Genomic DNA, 10,144 nt, shown 5'->3' with positions numbered 1-10,144 from the left:
GGCTACAAGGCCCCTTAGAATCTAGCCCCTGCTCCCTTTTCCAATCCCTCCTCACAGCCCCCTACTTCCAGAACTTAACCTGTACCCAATCCCCACCAAACAGAACCTCTCCTCCTCCAAGAACACCAAGCTTGCCATCCGTTGAGCCTTCCTAGTTTGCCTCTCGCCAGGATTTGGCCCATTCTGGTAGCTCTACCTAACCTGCCCTTCCCCTAATCAGCCTGGTCAACTCTGTCACTCCAAAGTTAGTTCCATCTCACCCCCGCAGCGGAATGACATGCCCCTGATCTCTCCTCCTTCTACACCCCATATTAAAACTACTTATGCCTCCCTTCCACAACAAGACCTGACATACTGTCTGCATAAGAAATATTTACGGAGTTGAACTGTTTGAATTTTTATAGTGAGCTCTTTGCTTACCATTGCCCTGAGGCTAAGGAGTCCTCCAGGACCCACTGGCCGGCACTTAGTAGCTGTTCAATCAATGGCTGGCAATAAATGAATAGCAGTGTCCTGATAGAAAATGAAATGGTTTGCCTTGGGAGGGAGGGAGTGCCCATCACTACAGCTTTTCATTCACAGAGGCTGACCTACCCCTTGTCAGAGATCTTGGGGGTGGAGCTGAAAAATGCTCCCTGTGCCACACATGCCCCAGGATCCCTCCTGACATTGAGATTACAGGGTAATGACACTGGCTCCTGCTGGAGGGTACTTTTTTTTTTTTTTTAAGATTTTAATCTTTACACTCGGTGCAGGGCTCAAACTGATGACCCCAAGATCAAGAGTTGCATGCTCTACCAACTGAGCCAGCCAGGCGCCCTGAGGGTATCTTTTAAAAAGCAGCCAAATCCCAGTGGTCTCATCACTCAATGTCAGTGTGGTTCACAAAAATTTGAATTCAGGAAGACAAAGGAAATTCATTGCAGAGCAGCAACCAGTTGGAGGGGGTGGGTGGGGGAAGGTGTCATCCTGGGTTTCCAGGGCTTCCAATCCAGAGTCAGCTTCTGTCACACCTGCCCCTGAACACACAGGTACTTGCCAGGCGTGTCTGTACCCCCTGGGCATAGAGATGCTCCACCAGACTTAGGTGAGGCAAGTTTCCCAAGTACTAATTCCCTGAAGATCTTTTGAGTATGGGCCCCCTGCAGTCGGGCCTCTCCAAATCAGCTTGGTGGTACCCAGTGCCTACCGTGTACCAGGCTCCAGGTGAGCAAGGCAGATAAGGTCTGACTTTCCTTAACTCACTGGAGACTTGGTCCTTCCCTTAGCCTGTTACCTCGGGTAAACCAGGTTTCCAACCCTGGCCTGTCAGTGAGGACACGTGGGCATACCTGAACCAGGGCAAGTGGTGGCCAGAGCTGCTGGGGACCTGCTTGGTTTCCTACGGTCTACTTCTGAAGCACAGATCTTTCCAGAATGTCTTCACAGTCCTCAAAGTTGGGAGAATCCAGTATGGATGGAACCGTGCCAGCCCTCCCTCACCACTAACCATACTCTGGGGAGATAAGCCTCAGGCCTGAGCCCACAGGTATCTGAGGGTGGGCTGGGGGCAGGAGCCCAGGAGTGTGGCTAGCATTCAACCTGTTAATTAGCTGTGTAACCTTGGACAAACCCCTTTCCCTCTCTGAGCCCGGGATTTCTCCTTTATAAAATGGGGAAAAGGGATCAGACTGGTTTTCATGACCTTAGCTATGAATCAGAATCATCTGAGTGGCAGCCAGAGAAAGGAACTTGGTAATACACACTTTCCCAGGCCCCATCCCAAAGTTCCTCAAGGAATCTGAACCCCCAGGGAGGAGGGGCCTATTCAAACCCCCAACCTCACCCCAGCTGGGGAGCCTCCGGAGTCCCTTCAAACTCTCCCCAGCACCCCTCCACTGAGAAACTCTTTGGGACACAATCTCCAGGCCTCCTTGGGCCAGGGCGAGAGTAAGCTGCCCCATGTCTCTGTCCAAAGACTTCTGGAGCCTGAAGCACTAGTCAGTGAGCAGTTTATTACCCATCAAGCTGTCCCCTGCCTCCTGGCACCGTGGCCTGTACACAACTAGACACAACCTTCACTCCAGTCTGGCCTCACACCCAACCTCCGGCCCCACTCCCATCTTAGCCCTCCAAGGCAGCACCAGGCCCAGGGGCTACTCCTCAGCTAAGGGCAGGGGAGAGGAGGCAAAAGCGGGACAAAGAGGACCCAGATTGGCCCCAAGCTTCTGGACCCACCACCCCAGGATGAAGGGACAGCGGGCAGGGCTGGGGTGGGGGCAGGGCGAGGGGCGTTTGCCAGGCGATGCTTCAGGCAGGAGGCTCTTCTCCAGAAGGCGCAGGAAAGCCACTCAGGTCTCGGCCAATGATCTCACTCACTGTAAAGGAGGTGCAGTTGAAAGACTGGGCTAGGGACTGGTCCCCACCTTTTCCAGAGATCCCCAATCCATTCCAGGCAGGCCTCAGTCTAGGATGCCTCTAGGTTCCTCCTCCACTGGCTTCTCTGACACAGGGCCTCAGTTTCCCCAATGTATCTTGACACTTGTCCCCAATCAAATCTCACTCAATTCCATCCATGTGGGCTCCTGGGCCCCCATCTCAGCCCTTTCCTGCTGGCTCGGCCTGCAAGGTTAGGGCAGTCGCTGTCATTAGGGCTAGAGGTGGGTGTAGCCAGTGGGAGGAAGGAGACGCAAAATACGAAGGCTCCTCATCACCAAACGTGACCACAGTCACCATGGGTGGGGGGAAAAGCTGAGGCAAGGGGAAATGTGCTGGACTGGGACCTCAGTGAGCCCCTGGCCCCTCTCTGAAATTCAGTGCGTGAATCTGCAAATTGAGGGAGCTAGGCTGAATAGCCTTCGGAGTGCTTCTAGCCTGGAAATTTTGTGATCTGGGACAGAGGGCGGAGGCAGGAGAAGGGCTGGGGCAGGTGCTCTAGACACCCTTCAGGACTGAGTTGAACCAGATTTAGGTGGCCACAGGCACCAAACACTTGCCTCCTGAGACCCTCCAACTGGCCTGAGGGCCCGAGGATGCCCCATCTCTGGGAAGCCAAACTCCAGCCCTCAGCAAACATGCAGAGCAATCTCTTGCACACACTCACACTCACAACCCCCAGCCCCACACCCACCTTCCTCCAGCGTGATACCCTGGATAGGGACACTGTCTCGGAAGCCGCTGCCGTAGCCACCCCTGGATTTCTCCTGCTCCGGAGCCCCCTCCCCAGGGCCATAGCTTGGCCCTACCTCATTGTATCCCTCAGCAGGTGGGGGGTGAACACCACTCTGGGGAGGGAAGGGGCCTTCAAGCGGTGGGGATGAAGGCAGGGGAGGCCGAAAGGGAGCTGGAGGAGGGAACGGCAGCCCCAAGGGAAATGGGGAGCCCCGTCCTCCAAAGGGATCACTAGGGAAGGGCCGGGGAAGGAAGGAGACTGGAGGTGGGCGGGCACAACCTGTGGTACCCCCAGTCTCAGGGAACATCCGTAGGCCAGGTCTGTAGGATGGTGGGGGCCCCGTCTGGGGGTACAGAGGGGGTGTGCCATAGCTGAAGCCTTCTGACAGGTAAGGAGCTTCGTAAGCAGGGTCTTCGTGGGGATAGGAGGGGTATGGGGGCCTGGGTGGTGAGAAGTCCATGTCAGTGCCAAAGGGGGGGCCGGGTGCTGAAGGGAAGCCGCGGAGAGAGGAGTCCGGTAAAGGCTCCTCCTTGAAGATCACTGGGTAGATGGGAAAGCAGAAGGACAAGCCGATGAGAGGGCTGGCAGTCTCCCCGCCGCACAGCATCCACCCACTGCTCCATCCCCAGGCTTCATCCATCCCTTGGCTCCTCACGCAGGGCACCGCATCCCTCTGCCCCGGCCTCAGTTCCCCATAGCCCCACCCCCGCACCATGGGCCATCCCAGAACATACCAGGCAGGAACTTAAAACTCTGGGTAGGACTGCGCTTCCTCCTCCCGTTGGAGACATAAAAGTAGACCTGGACTGGCCGGGACACTCGCTTGTTGCTGTACTCAGGGACAGTCAGGGTCAGCGTCACCTGGGGAAGAACACAGGATGAGGCAAGGAGCACTCAGGTGCCCGGGCTCAGGCTCGGCACAGCCCTTTCAAGGACCCAAAGTCCACCTCTTGGCTTTTTCCATTTGCTAAACAGCAAACTTCATTCCCTAGAGATGAACCTGCTCCCAGAGTGGCCTGATTGCCCCCTCCAGAAAAGAAAAGGTAGCTTCCGGAGTCCATTCCCATGGGCAAGAGACACAGCTGTGAATTTTCTGACTTCTCCCACCACCGCCCAGGGTGACAATGGTACCTCATTGCTCTGCAACCGGTTCACGGTGGCCTCCTCCTCCCACTGCAGCTTTCCATCTGTGTAGGAGGAACAGAGAGCTCAAGCCCAACTCCAGGGCCCATGTCCCCTGCCCAGTCCCCTGCCACTTCCCTTCCTACTAGAAGGCCTGGCTCACAGAGGAGTCCGCTGCATGTTTACTCAATTGAATGGAAGAGACAGCAAACTAAAATGAGAAAAATGGCAGGGCCAGCCCGGGGAACCAGAGAGAGTGCATGACAGAGGCGACTCCTGGACCCTCCCGTCCAGCTCCAAACATCCCCTCCCCTGATAGTGCTGGGAGGAAGTTCAAGAGTAAGAAAGGGTCCTAGCTTGAAGGAAGACAACGGGACCCAGATCTCAAGATCCAGGATCTCTGAACCTGCTCTGACATGGTGCTCAATTGGAGTGTAGGGGCTGGAGCTCTTGGTGGGCAAGGTTAGGGGAGCGCAAAGGCCTCAGGTTGGTGGGTTTACCTCGACCCCTCAGGGTCCCCTTCTCCAGCCCTGCAGCTGACCGAGGCCCTTCACAGGCTTTGTAATCACAGTTGTGCTACCAGGTCCATAACTCAGGAGGGGCTTGGGGTCTGTGAGGGTATAAGTCCCATCTCCCCCTCCCCTCTATAGACTATCTACATGGGAGTAAACTGTGTCAAAGCTGACTGCCTGTAATAAAATGAATGTGATTTCTCACATCTGTTCATCACCTTGAGCATTTTAGATTGCTGTCACGCCCATCACCCCATGGGAAGCAGACAGGACAATAGGAAGGGCAGCCCGTCTGTTCCCTTTCACAGATAAGGAAACTGAGGTTCAACTTGCTGGTTTGGTGACGGTGCCAGAGATCTCTCACTTGCCCATTCCAAACTCTTCCTGCCTGTCCCCCACCCCCGTGAGTGCTCACCAGGGCCCCTCTCGATGAACACCACCTTGGAGTCTGGCAGGAAGTTGGAGCCAGTGAGCACTAGTTCCTCTCCTCCTCTCACGGAACAGGCACTGGGGCTGTAGGTCTCTACCTGGGGCAGCTCCTGGGCCGAGCGCTGGGCTGCAGAGCGGTGCAGGAAGGAGGCTGGCTGAGCTGAGTCCAAGAGGACCCCACCCTTCTCGGAATAACTGCCACAGGACCCTGGAGGGGTCCTTTCCAGTAGCAGACACGCAAGTAAGTCAAGAGTATCTCTGGGGTCACACACACCAGGTAAGGAGCTTGGGCAGAGACAGAGATGAACAGCGTCACCTAAGGCCAGAGTTACCCAAACAAGTACACGGGGCCATCCAGGGACAGATGGAGGACAGCCCAGAGACAGTCGAGCCCAGAGACAGAGACTGTGGCAGGGACAAATTAGAACACTGTCCCCAACCCCTCCATAATAGAAAAAAGCGCTGAGTCCTTTACAGGGCTACCTAGCACAGGACACGGAACACTATGCAGAAGAGATGGGAAGCCAGACATACACGCAGACAGGGAGTGGCAAGAGACACTGAGGTGGCACAGGGCCTCTTTGCTCACAGCACTCGATGGGCACTGATGCTGTCTGCACAGAGATGACCTTCCCGCTGCCCTGGGGCACGTGCACCCGGAAGACAAGCCGCACACGTGTGTTCTTGCGCCCAATGTCGGTCTCCCCCTTCCGCAGCTCAATGTCTGAGTTTCGGAGCTTCAGGATTCCAGCGCAGTCAATGCTGAAGGCAGAGAATGGAAGGCAAGCCCCCACCCAGCTGAAGTCAGAATAGCGATGCCCCTTTAAGGGGGAAGCCCCCACGCTTCATCCAAAGCCCTGAATGACTTCCTGGGGAGGGGAGTGGTATTTTCTAATCACAGGTGGTCTCTCCAAGGTGCTCCCTAGGCCCCAAAGTCCTCTTTTAGATCATGAGAAGGCCTGGAACCTGTTCTAGAGGTGATGTCCAGCTAGCTCTTCTGGGAAAAGAAAGAGTGGGCCTAGCTTACACCGCATGGAAAAGGCTGGTCCTAAAGCCTGAAGACTGAGGGGAAGTGAAGTGGGGACCTACTTGGCTGCCATGTTGTTCTCAGGAAGCAGGGTCATCTCCAACACTTTGGTACCACTGACTACAGCTTCATAGCTAGCTGTGGCCACCATCTTGCCTGTGATACGGTGCACCTGATAGAAGGCATGAGGCCGCAGGTTCCTTTCATCTGCAGTGCCAATGAACATCTGTAGAGTCAGTGGCTTCTCACTGTAGCCTAGGAGCTGACAACGGGAAAGAGAGAGGCCACCCACTGAAACCCCCACTGTCTCATCCTTCATCCATCCCTGGGCTTTCAGTCCACCAGGGGATGAGGATGATGAAAGATAAAGGATATCCTGAAAGGGATTCCCAGGGGGAATTGGGCACCAGCTGTGGAGAAAACGTGGCCTGGAGTTTACAGTGTTATTCTTGGAATAAGGACCAAGCTGGGCTGGGCAAAGGAGGCCCAACTCAACAGACAACCTAACTCCCAGTGAACTTTGGCCTCAGCCTAACCCCTCCCCCATATCTGGCAGGCCACCATTTTCCAGAGTAGACATGAAGCGGGTGTCCCATGGGAAGAGTGGAGCCAGGGGGGGGTGGAGGGACAGAGAAGTGGAGAGTATATCCGGGTCCTGGAAGTGCACCCTTCCTCCCCTAACTCCAGCCCCTCCCCCAGGCTGCCTGCAGGGTCATTGCTGAGAGGGAGTGTGGGAAAGGGCAGTGCCATGGGTCTGCACAGCTGGAGCCCATCTGCAGGGATCTGGGACTGGAGAAGAGAAAGGCTATCAGGCCTGCCCTCTGCCCCTTACCTTGACTACAGGGTGACCACCAGGGGCAGCTTTGACAGCCCCTCGGCTGCCCTCAGTCTCGTAGTGGGCCCGGTGGTGGGCTCTAGGCTGCACCTCAATCCTCAGCTCCAGCTGCTCATACTGGCTGGGCAGAGGCCAGTCCAGCGGGGGTAGGGCAGAGGTCCTGAGTAGGAGAGAAAAGCACTGATCATCTGCAGCCTCAGACCTCAGTCAGAGCAGCACTGGGCCCAGCTCCCTGGGATGTGAGGGAGGAGGGGGTGTGAGTGTGGGAGAAAGGAAGTCACAGCAGAAATAAAACAGTCCACAAGCCCTGAAGCGACGGGAGACAGGAGACAGCCCTCTCAGAGCCCCTTGAGATGAGGATGTGGAAGATGACACAAGGCCTGAGATTCCCTTCTTTCCAGTTCTGAGCACAGGGTTTGGGGTGGCTAGGGTTCATTCACCGGGATGCAGAGGTGAACCTAGACCTAATCTTCATCCCCTGACCCGGATGAGAAGAGTCAAGTAAAGAAATGCTTCAGGCCAGAAAAGTCCTCAGAGGTTACTGTTTTGTTTTTTCAAATAAAGAAATTGAGGCCCAGGGAGTAGAAGCCAGCAGGCCAAGCAAGCCAGGGACTGACAGAAACCAGGACTGTTTCCAGGCCAGCACCCTCTCCACTAGCTGGAGCTAGACAGGTCAGTTCCAGAAAGCTGGGGGTTACAGATGGGCCACTCCTGTACCGAGCTCAAAGATGTCCCCCAGGTGGTGACTGGCATTGTCTAGAGACACTCTGAGTAGGCAAAACTAGGAGAGGGTGCCACTAGCATCCAGGGGTGTTGCTAAACTATCCTACAGCGCCCACCACAGCCCCTAACCATTATCCCGATCGAAATATCAACAGTGCTGCGGAAGTGAAACCTTGCTCTAGAGGAACCCACGGGAGCAGGTGTACAGGTTTCTTTCCCCAGGAAACTTCTGGGTAGAGCCACCTCAATCTGACATCCCAAGATTTAGGATTATTGAAATGTGCAGGGTTCTTGAGTAAAAGGGGTAGAAGAACTTCAAGAACTGCTTGTTTTAATATGAATTCCTTGACTTGCAAGCTATTTTATTCAAATTAGCAGCGACACTTTTAATTAGTAAGACAGGGGCCTAGAAGTTAAGTTAGAGAAGGGAGGCTTCCTGCTACCCAGCATAGGGCTGAAATCCAGGTTCCATGCCCTGCCAGTGCCAGCACAGAGCTAAGGGTGGGGAACACCCTAAAGGTGCTCCTTCTTTACCTAAGTGGTCCTCTTGGGGGGGTGGGGAGGTTTTTCCTCATTGGTCCACAGGGAGTGATTGTCCTTTTGCAAATTATGTGTTTCGAGGGGGTCGGGGTTTTGTTTTGTTTTTTAATTCTTTCCCAAACTGGGTAGATGGCAGCAGCCAAGCTGGTTGCAGATTCTCTTTTGAAATGCCAAGGGCACAGACTGGGACCTTTCTTCAAACCCATCCCTGACCCTCCTGCTCTCAGTGAGATGGCTGGAGACACAGGTGGTGATAGGCACAATCCTCACCTGAAGATGGGGCTGTGCCCCCCAATCCGGGCCTTGGACCACGCCAGTGGGGAGGGCACTGCCAGGTAGTCCATGCCGGCCACCTCCTTCCGAGGCGCCCCGGGAGGCGCCGCAGCCTCCTCCGCTCCCGACTGCAGCTTCCCATTGCACGGGGCAGGCTCCTCGGACCGAGGCAGAGCCACTGCCTGCTCGCTGGAGGTCCGCCGGGTCTTCTGCGGGATGCTCTCCGCCGGTGGGGCTCCCACGTAGTCAAAGGGGCCAGGGGAGCCAGGGTCGCGGGCCAGAGGCAATGGGGGTGGTGGAGGCGGCTCGGGCCCTTCCTCCCCCAGGCTGCCTCGGCGGGACAGAGCTGGGGAGGCCGAAGACGGGGTTCCGGAGCTGGAATAGCGCCGCTTGCCACACGGAGAGGCGGGCCGTGGGGAGGCTGGGGTGGGCCCCGGAGCGCTGAGAAGTAGCCAGCTATCCTCTGGCCCCCGACCTCCGGGGCTCGGACCATACAGGTTCCAGGGATCGTCGGGGGTCCACGGCCTAGGGGAGGCCCTAGGCGAGGGCAGGGGGGAGCCCAGGCCAAAGCGGGAGGCTGCCTCATTTAGCTCAGACTCCACCTCGTCGCAGGCCGCGTACAGGGCCGCCTCGTCTGAAGCGTCCGAGAAGAAGCTCCAGGAGGACAGGCTGCTGCTGCCAGGGCTGGGGCTGAAGAAGGGGCCCCCGCCGTGGCCCCCGGTCTCTCGGTAGCCCCCAAAGCCTTCTGGTGGCGGGTAATCCCTGGGGGAGCCGTCCCCCCAGGCATCGGGGTTGTCCTCCAGCGTGGCCGGCGGGTCGGGCGTGGGAGAGNCCGCGGCCTCCCCCAGGCCCCCCGGAAGCCCCGCCCGGCCCCCCCAGCCTCACTGACCGGGCGGGCTGGCTCTCCCAAGTGCCAGGTGAGGGGGCCGGGCGGGGTGGTGGCGAATGCATGCCAGGCCGAGGGGGTGGAGGCCGAGGAATGCCAATAGGGGCAGCGCCATAGGGAGGGGGCTCCCCGAGGGCCAGACGGCAGCATGGCGGGGCGTCCTCTGAGTCCAGTTCTGTCGAAATGGGAAGGGAGGGGGACAGAGAGAGGGATGCCACAGGAGATGGGGACAGAGAGAAGCAGGTGAGATGTCTGGGTTCCTTGAGTGGCCAGCCCCCCAAGTCCTGTATGCCACCCCCTCCTCAACATAAGGGGGGGGTGGGTCCTGAGATGCCCTTCAGAGCCACGAAGACAAAACGCACAGTTGGACCTCGAAAGGTGGAGTACATAGATCCAGACGTCCCAGGCCTTTCCCTACTGGGATAACCTGACGCTCTTGAGCCCCTGGCCCTGGGACCAGGGGTACCAGACGGGGCGGGTCTTAAGGTAAGGGAGGCGATTCGAGAGGGGCTGGAGCTAGGCCTGGAGGCGTGTTTAGGGAAGCGCTGGGCTGGGGGCGACTCACACATGAACCCAATTAGCAGCGGTTCCCAAACCCCCAAACGGTGCTGGCAGGAGCCCCAGTTGCCATCGCAACAGTGGCCAA

At 57.0% G+C, this 10,144-nt stretch overlaps 1 protein-coding gene across 1 annotated transcript in view; it reads right to left on the bottom strand.

Moving 5' to 3' along the window:
- Positions 1–1,977: 1,977 nt before the first annotated feature.
- NFATC4 (nuclear factor of activated T cells 4) overlaps positions 1,978–10,144 on the bottom strand; it is an 8,587-nt gene continuing 420 nt past the window's right edge. The window contains 10 exon segments of the mRNA XM_077770480.1: positions 1,978–2,357; positions 3,110–3,691; positions 3,886–4,012; positions 4,283–4,338; positions 5,201–5,341; positions 5,804–5,976; positions 6,304–6,503; positions 7,074–7,236; positions 8,610–9,446; positions 9,448–9,673. Coding sequence (XP_077626606.1) covers positions 2,290–2,357; positions 3,110–3,691; positions 3,886–4,012; positions 4,283–4,338; positions 5,201–5,341; positions 5,804–5,976; positions 6,304–6,503; positions 7,074–7,236; positions 8,610–9,446; positions 9,448–9,673 — 2,573 coding nt within the window. The 3' untranslated portion in view covers positions 1,978–2,289.

This window comes from Crocuta crocuta, unplaced genomic scaffold, assembly GCF_008692635.1.
Source record: "Crocuta crocuta isolate KB4526 unplaced genomic scaffold, BGI_CrCroc_1.0 scaffold175, whole genome shotgun sequence".
NCBI lineage: Eukaryota > Metazoa > Chordata > Mammalia > Carnivora > Hyaenidae > Crocuta > Crocuta crocuta.
This window is presented reverse-complemented; position numbering and strand designations above follow the sequence as displayed.